Genomic DNA, 22,417 nt, shown 5'->3' with positions numbered 1-22,417 from the left:
CATAATGCCATGCACACTGTCAAGCAGTCCAGTGCCAGAGGCAGCAAAGCAACCCCAAAACATCAGGGAACCTCCGCCATGTGTGACTGTAGGGACCATGTTCTTTTCTTTGAATGCCTCTTTTTTTCTCCTGTAAACTCTATGTTGATGCCTTTGCCCAAAAAGCTCTACTTTTTTTCTCATCTGACCAGAGAACATTCTTCCAAAACGTTTTAGGCTTTTTCAGGTAAGTTTTGGCAAACTCCAGCCTGGCTTTTTTTATGTCTCGGGGTAAGAAGTGGGGTCTTCCTGGGTCTCCTACCATACAGTCCCTTTTCATTCAGACGCCGACGGATAGTACGGGTTGACACTGTTGTACCCTCGGACTGCAGGGCAGCTTGAACTTGTTTGGATGTTAGTCGAGGTTTTTTATCCAACATCCGCACAATCTTGCGTTGAAATCTCTCGTCAATTTTTCTTTTCCGTCCACATCTAGGGAGGTTAGCCACAGTGCCATGGGCTTTAAACTTCTTGATGACACTACGCACGGTAGACACAGGAACATTCACGTCTTTGGAGATGGACTTGTAGCCTTGAGATTGCTCATGCTTCCTCACAATTTGGTTTCTCAAATCCTCAGACAGTTCTTTGGTCTTCTTTCTTTTCTCCATGCTCAATGTGGTACACACAAGGACACAGGACAGAGGTTGAGTCAACTTTAATCCATGTCAACTGGCTGCATGTGTGATTTAGCTATTGCCAACACCTGTTAGGTGCCACAGGTAAGTTACAGGTGCTGTTAATTACACAAATTAGAGAAGCATCACATGATTTTTCGGACAGTGCCAATACTTTTGTCCACCCTCTTTTTTATGTTTGGTGTGGAATTATATCCAATTTGGCTTTAGGACAATTCTTTTTGTGTTTTTTCATTTAAGACAAATTAAATGAAGATAATAATACCAAAGAATTTGTGTTTGCAATCATTTTCAGGAAGAAACTGAGTATTATCTGACAAAATTGCAAGGGTGTCAATACTTTTGGCCACAACTGTACCTGTGGGAGGAGGCGATAAATAGGCATGTTGTTTAGAGCGTGATGGTGGAAGATAACCAGGTGCTTTCCATATACGAGGGGCGTTCATTAAAGATTTCCCCTGACCCACTTTTATTCATCACAGGGTGCTGAAACTGCAGAAGTGTAATATAAGTCTCTATATGTTACGTGCCAATTTGAAACTCAGAACTGATAATGGTCTTGATTTTAGGTTTGTTAATGGACCCAGTGGAAAACAGGCAGTTGCCAAGTTCCTTTACTTGAAAGACTTCACACCAAAGGAGAAGTTCAATGGGATGGAAGAGGTTTATGGTGATGATTCCCCATCATATGTTTTATTCAAGAACTGGCATCGTCATTTCAAATGTGGTCAGACTGCGGTGTTAACAGCTCCAATTCCAGGGCGACCCCACTATGCTATTGATGAACACACAATCCAGCAATTGGAGGTTGCCACCTAGTCCAAAATGTCAAGATTAGTGTGGGGTCTGTGAAAAAAATCATCCAAGACCATCTTCACATGCATGAGGTATCCACTCACTGGGTTCCACGGCTCCACACACCTTTCCAGAAGCAGGAACGAGTCGAATGCTCTCAGGCTCTATTGACGATGTGCCATGGAAATCAGGAGGCCTTTTTCAACAGACTGATCACACAGGATGAAAGCTGGGTCCATCACTATGATCCTGAGACTAAAGTCCAGACGATGCAATGGAAGCATTGACTCATTGTCTCCAAAGAAGGCACGTGCCCAACCCTTTGCAGGCAAGGTCATGTTCACAGTATTTTGGGACCAGTACGGAGTAGTATTCATGGATTTCCTATCAAAGGGTTCCATGATCACTGGCCCATACATCACTGCTGCAGAAATTGCAGGAGGCCATCAAAACCAAGAGACGTGACATGCTCACAAAAAATATCTGCATTCTGCAAGACAATGCACCAGTTCACAACTCAAATGTTGCCCAAATGGAAGCATGCTCCTGTGGCTTTGAAATTTTACCGCATCCCCCTTATTCACCCGACCTCGCACTATCGAGCTTCCACCTCTTTACAACAAGTTATTTTTGAAGAGAAAGCATTTTCCAGATGATGAGACTTTGATTTCCGAAGTAACAACGTGGGTTTTGGAGCAATCTGTCGATTTCTACAAGCGAGGTGTTTACAGTTGCTTAAAGAGATAGGAGAAGTGCGTGTCCCTACGTGGCACCTATGTAGAGAAGAACTAATAACTGCCAAGTTTCATTGCTCTCTCAGTCCATAGGAAAAGAACCAGGGGAAGAGTCTTGAGGAGATCATTTGCATATTCCCAGTGCCTTCTGGGATAAGTGAAGAGTCTCCATGAGCTCAACAATCACTGGGTTTTGGCCGTTGCAGCTGAAAAGAGGAAATCGGGAAACCGTGCGCCGAATTTTGGTTCATCTTTCATCGTTTCCAGGTCCAGGTCCAGATGAATTACACCCCAGAGTACTGAAGGAGATAGCAGAAGAAATTTTTGAACCCCTCTCCATAATCTTTGAAAATTCTTGGAGAACAGGAGAAGTCCCAGAAGACTGGAGAAGAGCAAATGTTGTTCTTATCTTCAAAAAGGGGAAGAAGGTGGACCCAGGCAACTATAGGCCGGTGAGTCTGACTTCTATACCAGGAAAGATCTTTGAACAAATTATTAAACAACATGTATGTCAGTACCTGGATAAGAATGAAGTGATTAAACAGAGTCAGCATGGGTTTGTAACTAATAAGTCATGTTAGACTAACTTAATTTCTTTCTATGACAGAATCACTGATTGGGTGGATCAAGGAAATGCTGTAGATATAGTATATCTTGACTTCAGCAAAGCATTTGACAAAGTATCTCATACAATCCTTATTGAAAAAATGACTAAGTATGGCATGGACAAGGCAACTGTTAGGTGGATTCATAACTGGCTTAGTGATCGGACCCAAAGAGTGGTCGTAAATGGCTGCACATCCAGTTGGAAGAATGTCTCAAGAGGGGTACCACAGGGCTCTGTCCTGGGCCCTGTATTGTTCAACATCTTTATCAATGATTTAGATGAAGGAATTGAGGGTAAACTGATTAAATTTGCTGATGACACAAAGCTAGGAGGGATAGCTAATACTAGAGAAGAGAGAGAGAGGATTCAAAAAGATATAAATAAACTGGAGAAGTGGGCAGCAACTAACAGAATGGTTTCTAACAGGGAAAAATGCAAAGTAGTACATCTGGGCAATAAAAATGAAAAAAGCATATACAGAATGGGAGGAATAGGGCTAAGCAACAGCACATGTGAAAAATACTGAATATGAGTCAACAGTGTGATGCAGCAGCAAAAAAGGCAAATGCAATTCTAGGATGTATTAACAGAAGCATACAGTCTAGGTCACGTGAAGTCATTATTTCCCTTTACTCCTCTTTGGTCAGACCTCATCTGGAATATTGTGTCCAGTTTTGGGCACCACATTTTAAAAAAGACATCAACAAACTGGAGCAAGTTCAGAAAAGAGCGACCAGAATGGTGAACGGTCTGCAAACCCTGTCTTATGAGGAAAGGTTGCAGGATTTGGGATTGTTTAGTTTGCAAAAGAGAAGACTGAGAGGAGACTTAATAGCTGTCTACAAATATCTAAAGGGCTGTCACATTGTAGAAGGATCAACTTTATTCTCATTTGCACAAGGAAAGACTAGAAGCAATGGGATGAAACTGAATGGGAGGAGACAGATTAGATATTAGAAAAAACTTTTTGACAGTTAGAGTGATCAATGAGTGGAACAAGCTGCCACGAGAAGTGGTGAGTTCTCCTTCAATGAAAGTCTTCAAACAGAGGCTGGACAAACATCTGACTGGGATGATTTAGCGAATCCTGCTTTGAGCAGGGGGTTGGACCAGATGGCCCAGGAGGTCCCTTCCAACTCTACGATTCTATGAAGTGGGTCAGGGGAAATCTTTAATGAATGCCCCTTGTACATCATTTTAAATTCTGCTATGATTCATGGCAGCACACTTATATGATACACTTGCATGATGCACAGCAGACTACAAGCATAACTCAAAAGTTTTGGACCACAGTTTTGAGAAAGCTGTCTTCAGATGCATTAATTTGAGTTGGCTTAGATTAAGGAAAAATTACATTTGACGAGCAGATTAGGGAGGTCAGTCTAGGAAAACAAGTGCCAAGTTGGCTATTTTATAGAGTGGCCCCTTTAAATAATGTAGGACACAGGTATATAAAACATACAACTCCTAAAATGTGTCCTATAAAAGTGAGACATCAAAAACAAAAGGCACCAAAAAGTGACAACATTTGCGTGTGGTGGTTAATGAAGAGCCTTCAAGGAATGTTTCAACAAGAGATTTATTTTCCAGCAGTGCATCCAATTTTACAGTAATCTTGATTTTTATCCTAGTTTGGAAAACTTCAGCCACAGCTGGTTATTTGAACCTTTACAGTGTTTATGTCTGGATATGACCACCCCAAGTGAACCAAACCTATTTATCTCAATTTTGCAACAAAATAACAATGATATACTTTAATTTGTTGTGCGCAGATGGTTTAAAGATGTGCCAAATTTATTAAAGAGGTTTTCCCATCTCCAAAATGTAATAGGTGAAGTAATAATAATAATAATAGCAAATATCTCCAATTAGAAATATAGTATAGTTTTTCTGAGGAAAGAATTCAGCGCATCCATCTAACAATGAATAAAATATATAAATAATTTACTGGATTATCTTTAAAAGGAAGGTGCCATCCAAAATTTTTTTTTTCAGCAGTTGAAAAAATGTAAAGAATTAATGTTTAAATTTTGTTAAAATATTATCATTTGTTTATAATTTAGTAAAATATGAAAAATAATTTAAAAAGGTTTGGTATTTCTACTTTTAAACACTAGAGGGCGCAGCTACTGAAATTTGACACCAAGACCTAGTGTACAACTAGCTCACATTACTGCGCTGTAGTAAATGTGGGTGGGGTCTGATTACATATATGCGCTGTCACTCCTCTCCTCCCCTTCTGGGTGTTTGCTAAGGGATAAGAGAGGATGAGACTTAGGAACACTGTGCGGAGCCATTTTGTTGGCGACTGCAAAGTTATATTGACAAGTAGACGGTCACCGAGGACAGCCGGCAGCAACAATTCTGTTAGATGGTGCTGCTTGCTGTATCATAAACTGGGAAATACACATGCACGCTCACACACACGAAAACACATGCACGCTCGCTCACACAGATACACACGCTTGCTCACTCACGCATGCTCACACTCGCGCATGCTCACACAAAGGAAAATACACATGCACGCTCACACACACATGCATGCTCACACACGCAGGAAAATACACAAGCACACTCACACACAGCTTGGCATACATGGCCCCCCTAGCCAGCCCAGCATACATGGACCCTCCAGCCAGCAAGCATGGCATACATGGCCCCCCCTAGCTAGCCAGCCCAGCATACATGCCCCCTAGCCAGGCTGGCATACATGGATGGCTCTCCTAGCCAGCCTGGCATACATGGCCCCCCCTTGCCAGTCAGCCTGCCATACATGGCCCCCCCTAGCCAGCCAGCCATACATTGCCCTCCTAACCTAACCAGCCAGCCATACATGGCCCCCCTAGCCAACCAGCCATACATGGCCCCCTTATCCAGCCAGCCATACAGTACATACATAGCCCTCCATCTATACAATGCTTAGGGAAAAAAAAGCTTGTACCTACCTTCCCTCCTCTCCCAGCAAGTGCTGCACCCTGTTCAGGGCACAGCAGTGTGACGATCTTGCTGCTGTGCTCTGAACAGGTCGGCAGTAAGCAGCGATTGCAGCCTGCACTTTAATACTAATTACAGGCTGCAATCACCGCTGCAGACACTTAACCTGGACCCTCACTTCCCGGCAGCTTCTCCCCAGCAGCTCCTGTCATCGCACACATTGAGCAGTGTGTGCGATGACAGGGGAAAATAAAGCCCACAGCATACGCTGTGGGCTACAACAAAATGGCTGCGATCTTCTGCCACAGCTGTGACCTGGACAGCCCAGGACACAGCTAAGAGGCAGGAGGAGTGGCCTCAATGCAAGAGATGCGGTCAGTGTCCGACTGCAGTCTCTTATGCCCATGGCTGCCGTAAGTGAGGTGTGCAAGTGTCATGCCCAGACACACACACCCCCAACAATGAAAATGGCAGCCCCCAGTGACAAAAGTATAAGTCAATAAATAAAAAAACCATAAAAGTAGTACATTTAATTTTGTATTAAAAATAATTGATTATATAATCAATAATTATTAATACAAAAATTAAGATCACGGCGCCGTCCCTTTAAAAACATGTATACCAAAGATGTAAAAACCTGACACGTTTCTTGCGCCCAAGTGCCCTTAGGCAGAACTAATGACTAGTTATGAGCGAACATGCTCGCCACTACTTGTTACTCGCCCGAGTATCGCTGTACTCCCAGTACTTGGCGAGCACCGAGAATTTCCGGGATTATTCGGCGGGCGCTCGGGTCCCCGCCCTGCATGTTTGGCGCTCTTTAGAGAGCCAAATAACATGCAGGGATTGTCTGCCACACACTGTAATGCCACAGGCATATTTGTTGTGGTATTACAGTCATTGGCTGGCCGCGCAGCGTCATAAGGTCTATAAGACCTGCCGTCGCCCTGCTCGTCACAGTCACGTCTGCAATCAGTGTAGGGAGAGCTGCTGCTGAGATAGGGACATATTTCGGGTTTATAAGTTAGTGTGGGTATACCATCATAAAATCCACAAATCCAGCTAAACCAAGAGTCCTTCTAAGGACCAATTACGGGGTATATAGGTTGCAGTGCCAGGTAGGCAGGGGAGTGTATGTGGCTATGTACATATCAGTGCAAGGCGAGCAGGCACTGTATGTGGGATATAGATATCATTGCACACATCAAGAGGGTCCACTACTGTACGGTGCTGCTGCCTATTACATATATTGACCGTGTATAACTAGCCCCAGGTATCAGTGGCTATGAATAATTTTACATCTTAATCCTGATCCTGATTATTTTATTCCAAAGCAATCCAGATCCCCCTTTTTTTTCTTCATTTGCTTGTTGACACTGCAGACTACAGCCAAAACCTTTTGATAGTACAGCGTGAAAATCCAGCTATTTTAAACAGGTTAGCTCATCCCAGGTATGACATCTGAGTGCGCAGAAAAATCTGCCATTTTTTGTGGTACTGTAGAATTTTTTTGGAGTGTCTTATACAATATTTTGACACCATTTTGCTGCCAAAAAAAAAATTTAGCTACAGGGCAGATATTTTACACTGGGTTTTGTCCGCCACACAGATCGCATATCATTGCGCTCAAAATTTTGCCATTTAAGGTCTGTATATAACTGTTCAAGGATTGCATACGTGTGGCAAGATGTACTCCGGATGGCATTAGCAATGGTGGAGCACATTCCTAATGGAGATTGCAACAGACAGAAAGGATAAGTAAAAACAAATAAAAACTATTAATAAAATATAACAGCAATTCAGTAATTCCTCCCTTGGAAACTCCCTGAATCCAAAGTCACTGAATCACAAGTCACACATTTACCACCGTTCACACTTACGCTCCCGGTCACACTCAGCTCACTCACACTCGCTGAGGCAGAAGATTTAAAGAGATTTTTTTTCCTTCACCAGAAAACCACCCTGCTGCTCAATGAACTTCCCAAAAAAAATGAATAAAAAGAGTAGTGGCGCTGGTGTATAGCGGGTTGTAACTGCTGCGAATCTGGACACAGACCACCAAGCTGTCAAAGAAGGATGCAGAAATTGATAAAAATTAAATTTGCCCTGATGAAACCACTGTTCAGAATAGAGTTAACAGAGAGGGAGTAGGGTATTCCACAAAATAGGTGGGCAAAAAGGACACAGTGTTAGTAGCCAATATTATATAAATAATAATGATCTTTAATTTTATATAGCGCTAACATATTCCGCAGCGCTTTACAGTTTGCACACATTATCAACACTGTCCCCGATGGGGCTCACAATCTAAATTCCCTATCAGTATGTCTTTGGAATGTGGGAGGAAACCGGAGTACCCGGAGGAAACCCATGCAAACACGGGGAGAACATACAAACTCCTTGCAGATGTTGTCCTTGGTGGGATTCGAACCCAGTGGCTAACCACTGAGCCACCGTGCTGCTGGTAACTAACGTACACATCGGGTATCCAAGGGACGTGCGTCCCTTAGATACCCGATGAGTACGTTAGTTACAAGCTCCCTGCATCAGCGCGCTGGTAACTAACGAACACAGCGACGCCGCGCGATCGCTCACCAGCGATCACATAGCGACTCACCCGCGATCCTGACACGTTGATATCATTGTCGGGATCGCTGGTGAGTCGCTATGTGTGACTCCAGCTTTAGATTGGTGACCCTTAATATAGGGTTTTCTTTGTCTCTCAGCATTTCACCTAGCACTTCATTTTCCACCGTGAATACCGTGGAGAAGAAGGTGTTTAATATATTAGCTTTTTCCTCATCATCTACAACCATACTTTCCTCACAATTTTTTAATGGGCCTACACTTTCTCTTTTGATTCTTTTACTATTGATATAGTTGAAGAACAGTTTGGGATTAGTCTTACTCTCCTTAGCAATGTGCTTCTCTGTTTCCATTTTGGCAGCTTTAATTATTTTTTTAGATAAAGAATTTTTCTCTTTATAGTTTTTTAGAGCTTCAGCGGTGCCATCCTGCATTAGTAGTTTAAATGCTTTATTTTTACTGTTAATTGCTCCTCTTACTTCATTGTTTAGCCACATTGGGTTTTTCCTATTTCTTGTCCTTTTATTCCCACAAGGTATAAACCGCTTACAGTGGATGTTCTTAAACATTTCCCATTTATTTTCTGTATTCTTATTTCTGAGGACATTGTCCCAGTCAACCAGATTAAGGGCTCTGTTAACTCTATTCTGAACAGTGGTTTGTTTCATCAGTGCAAATTTAATTTTTATCAAAGACTAAAACTATCAGGACGTAGCTCTGATGTCAATCCAGATCATTACAAAAGCCCCCAAAACGAAAAAAAAAACAAAAACGTAAATTTGGGTGGAAGAGCATAAATGTGGAATTGGCTAAAAGAAAGAAAAGCGGCTCAAGCCCTTTAAGATATGGTTATTATATATAAACTAGTTATATATTAGCTCTTTGATGTCTAAGAAGTAATTTGTCTGATATTTATTCAGATATTATTTTTTAGAAAACAATTTCACACATTAAGAACAAGTACATGGCTTCTCTCAGATCTGTAGCAACACGTAACTTTTTGGTAAAATATTTTCTACATACTGAGCACGAAAATGTCTTCTACCCTGTGAGACTTTTTTTGATGTGTGTCTACATTTTCCTTCTGTTTTAAAAATTTACCACATCATGAACATCAAAATAGTTTCTTTCTTGTGTGAATTCTCTTATGTCTTAAAAGAATTGATTGCTGGATAAAGCATTTCCCACATTCTAAACATGAAAAAGGCTTCTCCCCTGTGTGGCATCTCTGATGTACGATAAGATTTGATTTCTCTCCAAAACGTTTTCCACATTCTGAACATGAAAAAGGCTTCTCCCCTGTGTGAGTGCTTTGGTGTTTATCAAGACTCCATTTCTGGTTAAAATATTTCCCACATTCTGAACAGGAAAAAGGCTTCTCCCCTGTGTGAGTTCTCTGGTGTGCAACAAAATGTGATTTATGCGAAAAATATTTCCCACATTCTGAACATGAATAAGGATACTCCCCTGTGTGAACTCGTTGATGTTCAACGAGATTTGATTTCAACTTGTAACATTTACCACATTCTGAGCATGAATACGACTTCTCCCCTGTGTGACTTTTCTGATGCCTAACCAAACAGGATTTCTGACCAAAACATTTCCCACATTCAGAACAGGAATATGGCTTCTCTCCAGTGTGAACTCTCTGGTGTATAGCAAGACTTGATTTCTGGGTAAAACATTTCTCACATTCTGAGCATGCAAATGGCTTCTCCCCTGTGTGACTTTTTTGATGCACCACTAAACCTGTCTTCACTTTAAAAGATTTACCACATTGTGAACATGTAAATGGTTTCTCACCTGTGTGAAATCTGTGATGTCTATTTAAATCGGATTTCTGCCTAAAACATTTCCTACATTCTGAGCATGAATAAGGTTTCTCTCCTGTGTGAATTCTTTGATGATTAACAATATTTTTTTTCTGCCTAAAACATTTCCCACATTCTGAACATGAATATGGCTTCTCCCCTGTGTGAATTTGCTGATGTTTCACAAGTTCGTATTTATGTTTGAAGCATTTCCCACATTCTGAACATGAATATGGTCTAATTCCTGTATGAACTCTTTGATTTTGTTTCACAATCTGCGATGAAGATAGCTCTTTGGTGTGAAGTGTTGAGTTTTCATATGGGATAATGGTGTGCTTTCCATGTGTATCATGTGTGATTCCTTGATCACTTGCTTTACAATCTGAAGATATTTGATGTCCTTCTTGGCTCCTAGCATAGTCACCTGTAAAGCATAAACTCATTTTTTATTATGGTTAAATTATATTACTATAACATTAGATTGATTTTTTAACAGTTTCTATATAAAAGGTTATCATAAGTCATGTAGTCAAGTGTCTACAGATCACAATTTAATAGACAGAAGTTTTTAACTTGTGTATTTTATTCATGATTCTAAAAAAATTCAAATCTGCCTATCACCACCCCTTTTCTAGTAAGTTACTCAGTAGAAAATCATAAAGTCACCTATATTTCAGTGCTATTACATGGTGCGTGTCTGTTTCACACTTTCCCTGACATTCGCACTAACACAAAGCAGTGAAGGATAGTTTGGTCAGATAGAAAGAAGCTATGGCTTTAAAGGGAATCTGTCAGCAGGTTTTTGCTATGTAATCTGACAGCTGCATCAGCATGAGGTGATTTCAACAATTATTAGGTGCAGCAGTTATGACAGTAAGTTTTCTCTATGCTGATCTACCAGAGCTCAGTTGTTGAGCTGTGTTTTACCCCACCCAGACATTTGTACAATGTATAGTGAGAGACAGCTGCTAAGCAGTGGCAGCGGCTGGGTTGGATTATCAGGATCAAGATCAGCAGTCCTGATCTCGAGACACAAAGAAACAGGCCACAACCATGTCATAAGACATTGGGTAGTCATATCATGAGGCAGCAGTCCACAACCATATAAAGAGTAGTTTACACTAAGGCACGAGGCAGCAGGTTATTCCAAATCAACATGGCCAAAGGCTAAATCATGCCATTAGAGTTAAAGCTAATTCAAGCTAAGAAGCCGGAAGCTGACCCAAGGCCCAAAAAAAGGCCAAACTAAGCAAAGTCACAATGCTAAAGGTTAAACCAGTGGTTCCCAAACTCCAGTCCTCGCGGACCCCAACGGGTCATGTTTTCAGGATTTCCATAGTGTTACACATGTGAGAGCATTCCTGATGCCTGGTGATATTTCCATCACCTGTGAAATACTAAGGAAATCCTGAAAACATGACCTGTTGGGGTCCGCGAGGACTGGAGTTTAGGAACCACTGGGCTAAACCAATTCAAGCAATGAAGCAAAACCAACTATACCAAGCAATGTTAAGAGGCAGATGCTGCAGGCCAAACACCAACCAAACATAAGGCAGCAAATCAAACAACAGACAGCAGGCGTGAGGTACTGGATTCAAGTTATCTAGACTGTTCCAAGTTAATGTTAGTATCCCAGGGCCCAATTGGGCCAATATACTCAGTGCAATCCTGAGTAGGGGCTAAGTCAGAGCTTCTCTGGGGGTGTTCCATTATTCACTATTGTACAAAGACCTCGTCAGATGATGAAAAAATAAACTTCTTTCACATACAAAAATGCAGCTGTATTTTACGTGTGTTACCATCTATAACAAAATCACATATTCAAATGATATTTAATGTGTATTTTCGCTGAAGGAGAGAAAAAATATACAATAAAAAAAAGAACCAACAGTCCACAAAGTGAATGAGAAGAACTTGAGACTTCTCTGCATTTGATGGTTACTACTCACTTGGGCGGTTATCTGTAGGTATCTTCTTTTTACACCGCTCATCATCCGTCACATATGTCTCTGTAGTATTAATATGGGGCAGATCTTCACCCTGAAACAAAGTCACAGACAGATGGAGAAGTCACATCTATGATCAGCTCTAATCCTGCCATCTCCACCGTTCTCATTACACAAGTATAAATCATATAATACTGGGGGATAAAACAAGACTGAGCACAAGACCTTTCTCAGCCGTCTACACATCATAGGGGAGATCTCATGACACCTTCTCTCCATCTACCTGATGATCCTGAGGAACATTGGGATCTTCTTGTTTACAGTCCTGGGGAAGAAGAGGACGGGGACATCTCTCTGGTGTTGTCCTCTTACTGGATAGAACTGGAGGAAACACATACAGGGACTGAATTCATTCTTTACATATAGATAATTATAGGCCGTGTGTATATAGTCCTGTCTGTTACCTGGTGATGTGAGGGGCTGGGGAACCTCCATCATGACGTCCTTGTACAGATCTTTGTGTCCTTCTAAATACTCCCACTCCTCCATGGAGAAATAGATGGTGACATTCTGACATCTTATAGGAACCTGACACATACAATGATACCGTCATCCCCCGATCCCTTCATAGCGTTACTGTATAATGTCCCAGCATTCCCAGCAGTGTCACCTCTCCAGTCAGCAGCTCAATCATCTTGAAGATGAGTTCTAGGATCTTCTGGTCATTGATGTCCTCATGTATCAGGGGGTGAGGTGGAGGCCCCGTGATTGGGCTCAGGGGTCTTCCCCATCCCTCAGACACAGGGTCCTGACAGCGCTCACTAGAGGTCTTCTTCACTACTGTGTAATCCTGGTTATGGAGAGACACATTTATAAATCTCACTACAGACCTTTCCAGAGTCCTCACCTCTCCAGTTCTGTCCATCTGTTATTCCAATAGATAAGAATGATGTAATGTGACGTCATCAGAATCTCTCACCTCTCCAGTAAGCCGGAAGAGGATCTCTAGGGTGAGGTGTAATATCCTCTCTGCCATCTTGTCCCTGTCTCTATCCATTTTTGACTGGTCAGGAACATTTTCCAAACCTAAATGGAAAGAAACACATATGACATAAAATATACCATCACTTCAGCTATGATATTGGTATAAACCAATAATCAGGTTGAGCTCTTCATACATCTACAATTTACTCAGAATATTTATGTACTATGATTTGGGATTAAATGGGAGTTACAAATACATTTCATAATAGCAAAAATTAAAAAATAGGTTAAAAAAATTAGTTTAATCATTATACCCTGTAAAGAGAAGCGCATTAAAAAATATACAGTGGGGAAATAATTATTTGATCCCTTGCTGATTTTGTAAATTTGCCCACTGGCAAACACATGAACAGTCTATAATTTTAAGGGTAGGTTAATTTTAACATTGAGAGATAGAATATCAAAAATAAAATCCAGAAAATCACATTGTATAAATTATATAAATTTATTTACATTTTGCAGTGAGAAATAAGTATTTGATCCCTCTGGGAAACAAGATTTAATACTTGGTGGCTAAACCCTTGTTGGAAAGCATAGCAGTCAGACATTTTTTGTAGTTGATGATGAGGTTTGCGCACCTGTCAGGAGGAATGTTGGTCCACTCCTCTTTGCAGATCATCTCTAAATCATTAAGGTTTTGAGGCTGTCGCTTGTCAACTCGGAGCTTCAACTCCCTCCATAAGTTTTCTATGGGATTAAGGTTTGAAGACTGGCTATGCCACTCCATGACCTTAATGTGCTTCTTTTTGAGCCACTTCTTTGTTGCCTTGGCTGTATGCTTCGGGTCATTGTCTTGCTGGAAGACCCAGCCGTGACCCATTTTTAATGTCATGGCGGAGGGAAGGAGGATGTCTCTCAGGATTTTACGGTACATGGCTCCATCGATTCTCCCATTGATGCTGTGAAGTAGTCCTGTGCTCTTAGAAGAGAAACACCCCCCAAATATAATGTTTCCATCTCCAAGATATCCAAGGAATTGATAATGCCAGCCAGCAGCATTCAAACTGTGATTAACAAATGGAAAATCAGGGGCTCTGTGAAAACAAAACTATGGTCAGGTAGACCAACAAAAATGTTGTCCACAACTGCCACGAAAATTGTTCGGGATGTAATGAAAAACCCACAAATAACATCAGCTGAAATACTGGACTCTCTGAAAACTAGTGGTGTGGCTGTTTCAAGATGCACAATAAGGAGACTCTTGAAGAAAAATGGGCTGCATGGTTGAGTCGCCAGAAAAAAGCCATTACTGCGCAAATGGCACAAAGTATCTTGCCTATCATACTCAAAACAGCACAGACACAAGACTCAAAACTTCTGGAACAAGGTACTTTGGAGTGACGAGACAAAAATTGAACTTTATGGCCAGAACCATAAACGTTATATTTGGAGAGAGGTCAACAAGGCCTATGATGAATGGAACACCATTCCTACTGTAAAGCACGTAGGTGGATTGCTGATTTTTTGGGGATGTGTGAGCTACAAAGGCACAGGAAACTTGGTCAAAGTGGAAGGAAGGAAAGATGAATGCAGCACGTTATCAGCAAATACTGGAGGCAAATTTGCAATCATCAACCCGGAAGCTGCGCATGGGACGTACTTGGACGTTCCAACATGACAACAATCCAAAACACAAGGTCAAGTCGACCTGTCAATGGCTACAGCAAAATAAAGTGAAGGTTTTGGAGTGGCCATCTTATTCTTCTGACCTCAATATCATTGAGCCACTGACTAGATCTCAAACGTGAAGTTACAGGAACTGAAGGCTTTTGCCAAGGCAGCTTTACCATCTGAGAAAATAAAGAACCTCATCCACAACTACCACAAAAGACTTCAAGCTGTCAATGATATTAGAGGGGGCAATACATGGCATTAAGAAATGGGATATGTAAACTTTTGATCAGGGTCATTTGGATGTTTTGGGTTGTCATTATGATTTAAAAAGAGAAAACACAGTAAATGGCTTCACCCAACCACTAACCATGAGTGGAGAAAAAGTTTTGGGGTTATCATTCATATTCATCTGCTGTCATTGTTAATTACCATGTAGACCAAGGGATCAAGTACATCCTTTGTTTTGGCAGCAGCAGACGCCTGCAGGTCCGGATGTTCATAGCGATGTTGTAACATTGCTGTGGACATGCGGCACTTCAAAGCACCTTGACACCAAGCCTAGGTATGAGCAGGTACGCGTGTGCTGCAGCAGTGACGTCATATCACCATTATGTTGCATGTGCCCTCAAGCACACATGCAGAGGGGTGGGAACACACAGGAGTGCGCCCTGCCGGGTTTAAATATCCAGTGGTGGCAGCATTCAGTCTCTTTCTCAGCGTCCCCTCTGTCCTGACCTAAATGGCTCTTCTGCCTCTTCTTTACAGAGTGCTTGTCTGACTACTCTCTTCCTCCACAAAACTGTGGCCGACGGCACTTTTATGCGATCCTAAAAAGACGGACACTGCCGGATCACAGGTCCTATGGCGTCCATAGTGCCTCCATCTGCCTCATTATAGGGAGTTTTCCACAGGGGGTTCTGTCTGAATCACGTATTTCAGAGATTTACATGGAAACTCAGGGCAGAGCATAGGATAAATGTGCGCCGAGTCTTACTGCGATTTTTGGGAGGCAGAATGAAAAAATCAACAGCATGTAAAGAATTGAGTTTATCTATTTTATACGCCGTTCCTTGTGCGGTATAATTGATTAGGTGACTTTATTCTTCTGGTTGGTGCGATTACAACAATACCAGATTCATATTGGGGTTTTATGTTTGGCAGCTGTCACACACTAAAAGACTCTTTTTATTGTGAAAACTAGTTTTTACACCACCACATTTTGAGAGCTATACTTTTTTCATATTTCAGCCAATAGAGTCATGTGAGGGCTTGTTTTTTGTGGGACGAGCTGATATTTTTATTGATACCATATTCAGGCCCATGACCTTTTATGATTCCTTTGTATTCAGATTTTATTGCTTTTTGTTTTGTTTTTTTCTTTATACCGTTCTGCGTGTGGTAAAATTGGTAAGGCAGCTTTATTCTTTGGGTCAGTACGATTACAGTGATACCTCATTTTTATTTTTTTTATGTTTTGGCGCTTTTATACAATAAAAACTATTTTATAGAAAAAATAATTATTTTTGCATCGCTTTATTCTGAGAGCTATAACTTTTTTATTTTTCTGCTGATGGAGCTGTATGGGGGCTTGTTTCTTGCGGGAAAAGATGACATTTTCATCGGTACCATTTTTATTTACATCCGTCTTTTTGATCGTGTTTTATTGCACTTTTTGATCGGCAGTATGATGATAAAGCATTGTTTTTTGCCTCGTTTTTTATTTAATTTTTTGCGGTGTTCACTGAAGTGGGACAGTTTTATAGAGTGGGTCGTTACGGTTGCGGGGATACCAAATATGTGTGCTTTTATTGTTTTTCTTTATTTACATAAATAAATGTATTTATTGGAAAAATATTTATTTTTCTATTTGGACATTTTTAAAAAAATATTTTTACACTTTCTAATTTTTTTTTTACATTGTCCCAGGAAGGGAGACAATGCATAGTATCAGATCAGCGATCTGACAGGCAGGAAAGGAGGCATCTAGGCAGCCAAACAGCAGATCAGCTGGTGTGATCCAGGAAGCCGGGTTCCCTCTGCAGCTTACTGTATTTAGTAAGTGCTATAGCTTGCCGAATAAGCAGGGACCCAACAAATTCCCTCAACTCTAGTTACAACACTTAGAGAGGATCTGGCTGCAAAGACGCAAACCATTGCAGATATGCAATAGGTCATCTCTAATCTGTCATGGCCTGGTATGAATTGAATAACATGTTACCCTTGCCCACTAGATAGGTTTGTGTTCTGGTAACGACAGAGAAGGAGATGGTGGAAGCAGCGTCCACATCTCCCATGGATCCTAGATCTGGAGCTAACACCAGGGATCAGGTGGAACGGCCGCTACAGTTCACTCCAACATTGATGGAGTGCAGATGTGTCAGCCGCTTTAAGGGTCAGGATGACTAATGGGAATATGGAAGTAGGTGGGAAATGGATCACATCACTTCCAATCTGCCAAATCATCTGGAGAGGCTAGAGGAATTTTTCTTAACCATAGCAGTATGGAAAGGATAAATTTCCTGTTACGAATCTGGAAGTACGGTATATCAAGAAACACAATCCCAATGTAGACTTTTTTGCTTTGTGCGATATCTTTGAGGGTCATTGCAATAAATATTGTGGGGTGCCTGAATATCATATGTAGTTATTCAAATTGTGGTTGTCTATCACCTTGTGCAGAGGTATGAGGCAAAGGGAGAAGGCAACACGGGAATGGCCAGTTTCAAGATGAGGACAAATGCCTTTCCTTACTCATGAAACTGGCAAAGGAAACTAGGACGTTACTCTGGAAATCCTGATAAAGTTCAAGCCAGCTAGTCATGATGAGCCTTTGTCTCTGTGCTGTCGGTTTGCAGCCATGTACAGGAAAGTCACAAAGGATCAAGGTAATGGCATTCCACAAGGCATGATCCACATGTTTGTGGAAAATTCTCATACCTTGACAATTCAGACAAGTGCAGCAAGGGAACCATCGCTTACTGATGCGGCTATGATTATTGAGCAGACAAAATCTACTGAACAATAAGAAGTGCATTAAAATAAGTGAGAATGTGCCCATACACATTAGATAGAAAGATGAATGTGTACACCATGCTAAAACTAAATCAACTGTTCGTCCCACGGCTCCGCCATCGGAAAAGACAGGAAGCATTCAATGTTTTCTGTGTTTGAAATACAGGCATATGAAGAGAAATTGTCCTGAATGGATACGGAACCCCAACAACCTTGACAAATCTGGCAATAATAATGGTTTCAAGCTGGAACTTAATTATGCTAGAACAGTGGGGGACATGAAGATAGAAATCAGGCACATTTAAAAGAGCGGGCACTGGGAAGAATATGTAAATCCCATGGAAAATCATCACCAAAACAAAATTTGTCCTATACACCAGTAGAATTTTCCAGAGTAGATCAATGTCATCACGGATTTGAGGAGTTTGTGTGGAACCAAATAGACATGATGAGAGGAAGGGTAGAGGCGGGACAAGAGGTGAGAAAAGATGATCCTGACACAGGCAATACGGGGGAGGATAGACTCAATTGCCATGGGATTGAGCGGAGATACATTGGGAGTGGGTGCCCTGAGTACTAAGAATATGGAAGTCCTGAGAAGAAAAATTGGGGACATTGCGTGACATGCCGTGGGAGGCTTCAGACCATAGCTTGATGTAAACCACATTATAGATGGTTTATATCAAGCCACATGGCCAAAGGCTACATCACGTCATAAGAAGCTGAAAGCTGACCCAAGGTCGAAAGAAAAAGGCTAAACTAAGCAAAGCCAAAACATCAAAGACTAAACCAAGCCATGAGGGAAAAAAGACTAAATAAATCATAGTCACAATGCTAATAGCTAAACCAAGTCCAGTCATGAGGCAAAAAAATTCTACACCAAGCCATGCCAGGAGGCAGAGGCTGCAGGCCGAACACCAATCAAATATAAATCAGCAAATCGAACACCAGACAGCAGGTGTGAGGGACTGGATTCAAGTTATATACACTGCTCCAAGTTCATGTCGGCGTTCCATTATTCACTATTCTACAAAGACTTCAGCAGATGATGAAGAAATAACATTTTCATATGTAAAATAAGTTTATTTCCATATTACAGCTGTATTTTACATATGTAAAACAGAATTACATATTCAGTCATATTTAATGTGAATTTTGTCTGAAGGAGATAAAATATACAATAAAAAAGCGGACAGATCACAAAGTGAATGAGAAGAATCTGTCACTTCTCTGTATCTAGTAGTAGCTACTCACCTGGGTAGTCATATGTAGGAATCTCCTCTTTACACCACTCATCACCCCTCACATATGTCTCTGTAGTATTAATGTGGGTCAGATCTTCACCCTGAAACAAACATTGTAAAAGTCACAGACAGATGGAGAAGTCACATCCATAATCAGTTCTAATCCTGCCATCTCCACCATTCTCATTACACAAGTATAAATCATATGGGTCGCCCTCGCTCGCCCAGGGCAGAGGGGTTACTCGGTACCGGGCCGGTGTCAGGCGGGGATGTGTCACAGCACCGGTGACCCGGTCCGTGGCCCTAGGCGCCCAATATCAATGGCGCTGATGTTGTTAGAGTTTATATGAGTAGTAGAATAGTTTGTGACGCCACCCGTGGTATTGGCAAGTATGGTGTTAGGCCAACGCTGCATACAGATCCGCTGGGACTGATGGTGTGGTGCAGCAGAGATGGTATAGCTCCCCACAGGCGGAGCTGTAGTCCCAGGGCAGTGTAGGTGCAATGGATGAGGAGAGGCGCAGGATGGGGTACATGTTGGTACCCAGGTGTAGCAGTGCGGGAATAACTGGAGGACACAGGGTGTGAGGTTCCAAGGCTTTACTCACTGTTTGCAGTTCACACACACGCCTGCCTCCGTACTGTGTTCTCCGAGTCAGGGCTCCAGCCAACCTCCAGGCCAGGTAGGGTTCTCCCTTCCACACTCCGCCAATATGTTCCTTCACTGAACGACTCCTCAATGCGCCTTAAGGTGCGAAGCACTCCAGTACTTAGTTACCCTGGAATGCCTCTCTCTAGGTGTTCCTAGTCTTCACTTGTATGACAGACAGCTGTAGCCTGCTTCGGGGACTCCTCACTACGTCCCGGCTCTCTACTCATTTGCTGTTGTGCCCCAAGTCTATGGTGGGAGTAAGGTGTTAGCTGCTCACTACTCCTCCGGTGTCTGTTGCCGGACCTAAAGTTACAGTCAACCTCGGGGACCGGGCACCGGCCTTTGCATTCTGGACTGGAAGGGTTCTCTCTCTTTCTCAACCTGCTTCCCACCGTCCTTCTTTTCTCCTTCGTTCCAATCTGTTCTCTCTCTCTTATGGAATCTGTAGTCTCCAGTCTACGTCTCTCTCTCTTTCTTCTCTCTTCTCTGAGAAGCTCGTTCCACTAAGACCAGTCCTCAGCCTCTCCTGACTGACTGTCTTCCTCCGCCTTGAGCTCCTCTCAGGCTGACCTGCTGTCAGCCTGCTCTCTCTCTGGTCTCTCCCAGACTGATCTGAAATCCTACACTTTCCCTCTCTTTTATAGCTAACTCCACCCGCCTCCCCAGCACCTCTTGTGTTACGAAGCCAGGGACCACAAAAGGTAACCTATGACCTTTCCAGCCTAAAGCATGGATGGGCCCCTGCTGAACTATCTTGTGTGTGGGGTGCAGGAGTGGAGCGTGGTCAGGAGTTCCCACCTTACCTGGATGGTGGGGCACTACACCTTAGGAGAAGGTGCAGTACCTCTGTGGCGACTGAAGCCTCAGGGGCGCCACACATACAATACTGGGGGATAAAACAAGACTGAGCACAAGACCTTCACAGCCGTCTACACATCATAGGGGAGATCTCATGACACCTTCTCTCCATCTACCTGATGATCCTGAGGAACATTGGCATCTCCTAGTTTACAGTCCTGTGGGAGAAGAAGAGGACGGGGACATCTCTCTGGTGTTGTTGTCCTCTTACTGGATAGATCTGGAGGAAACACATACAGGGACTGAATTCATTCTTTACATACAGATAATTATAGGCCGTGAGTATTTAGTCCTGTCTATTACCTGGTGATGTGAGGGGCTGGGGAATCTCCATCATGACGTCCTTGTACAGATCTTTGTGTCCTTCTAAATACTCCCATTCCTCCATGGAGACATAGACGGCAACATCCTGACACCTTATAGAAACCTGACACATACATTGATACCGTCATCCCCCCGATCCCATCATAGCATTACTCTATAATGTCCCAGCATTCCCAGCAGTGTCACCTCTCCAGTCAGCAGCTCAATTATCTTGTAGGTGAGTTCTAGGATCTTCTGGTCATTGATGTCCTCATGCATCAGGGGGTGAGGTGGAGGCCCTGTGATTGTGCTCAGGGGTCTTCCCCCTCCCTCAGACACAGGGGCCTGACAGCGCTCACTAGAGGTCTTCTTCACTACTGTGTAATCCTGGTTATGGAGAGACACTTTAATAAATCTCACTACAGACATTTCCAGAGTCCTCACCTCTCCAGTTCTGTTCATCTGTTATTCCCATAGATAAGAATGATGTAATGTGACGTCATCAGAATCTCTCACCTCTCCAGTAAGCCGGATGAGGATCTTTAAGGTGAGGTGTAATATCCTCTCCGCCATCTTGTCTCTGTCCATAGCCATCGTTGGTGGGTCAGGAAAATTGTACAAATCTAAATGGAAAGAATAATTGAAGATAAGTCTGAGTAAAACATATATCCCATAAAATATACAATTACTACAGCACTGATGCTGGTATAAAGCAATATATTATTCGGAAATATCTACCCATTTTAAATGACAAGAAACTCTCTGAAATTTTTAAAAAATCCAGTATTAGATTCACAGCTAAGAAATCTCCCACGTTTTTTCAAGGACCTACTACTTCTCCAGAATCACAATTTTTTTTTTTAAGTGCGTTCATAATTCTTGTAAGGCATGTGCACACGCAGATTGTAACAAGCGCACCTTTGGTTCTTGTGTGACGGGTAACAGTTTTTCTATCAACAGCTACATAAACGGCAACAATACCGGAGTGATTTATCTAATAGAATGTGACATTCAGTTGGTAGATTGTACCACGGGTCCATTAAAAAAAGAGAATTAGAAGACCTATGTCACATACTGTCACAACTAGCGACCGCGTGCGCGGCCGAGCCAGTTCCTCCACGTCGACCGACCACGCCGACGTGGGGCGAGCGTCCCAGGTGGGGACGGAATGCAGACCCACTGGACCACAGGGGGGACCCGGGCCTACCCGGACTAGGGAAGAGTAGCGACCGCGGTCTGTGGCAGCTGAGCATGTGGACGAGGTAGCAGAATGACATGACACCGCACAACTTCAGGTATAGACATAAAGTTTACTTGAACAAGAACAAAGTACAAACACGAAACATAATGATGCCAGGCTCCCAATTCTGCACATCAGGGAAGGGTACACGTCTCAGGATCACAGACGAAGGCAGGAGGACATCACGGGTTGATGCAGTCCAGGGTTGTCTGGCACTGGCATACTAGGGCGGCCACTCTCTCAGGCCTCAGGCATAGCACAGGCTCAGCAGGAGAACATCAGACACCGACCTCAGACAGACTTCAGAAGATGGCAGAGGTTATCACGGGTTGATGCAGTCCAGGGTCATCTGGCACGGGC

General features: G+C 42.5%; 1 protein-coding gene across 1 annotated transcript; it reads right to left on the bottom strand.

Moving 5' to 3' along the window:
- Positions 1-9,348: 9,348 nt before the first annotated feature.
- LOC141055960 (uncharacterized) lies at positions 9,349-21,436 on the bottom strand. Its single transcript, XM_073552655.1, is given in 11 exon segments — positions 9,349-10,568; positions 12,094-12,184; positions 12,374-12,471; positions 12,555-12,678; positions 12,761-12,940; positions 13,070-13,176; positions 19,015-19,105; positions 20,631-20,734; positions 20,818-20,941; positions 21,025-21,204; positions 21,334-21,436. Coding segments are annotated over 11 exon segments (2,397 nt in total). The 5' UTR covers positions 21,412-21,436.
- Positions 21,437-22,417: the final 981 nt, after the last annotated feature.

The sequence above is a fragment of the Dendrobates tinctorius genome, unplaced genomic scaffold, assembly GCF_039654945.1.
Source record: "Dendrobates tinctorius isolate UK_male_01 unplaced genomic scaffold, ASM3965494v1 ptg000192l, whole genome shotgun sequence".
NCBI lineage: Eukaryota > Metazoa > Chordata > Amphibia > Anura > Dendrobatidae > Dendrobates > Dendrobates tinctorius.
The sequence above is the reverse complement of the archived record's forward strand: the minus strand, read 5'-3'. Positions and strand labels throughout refer to the sequence as shown.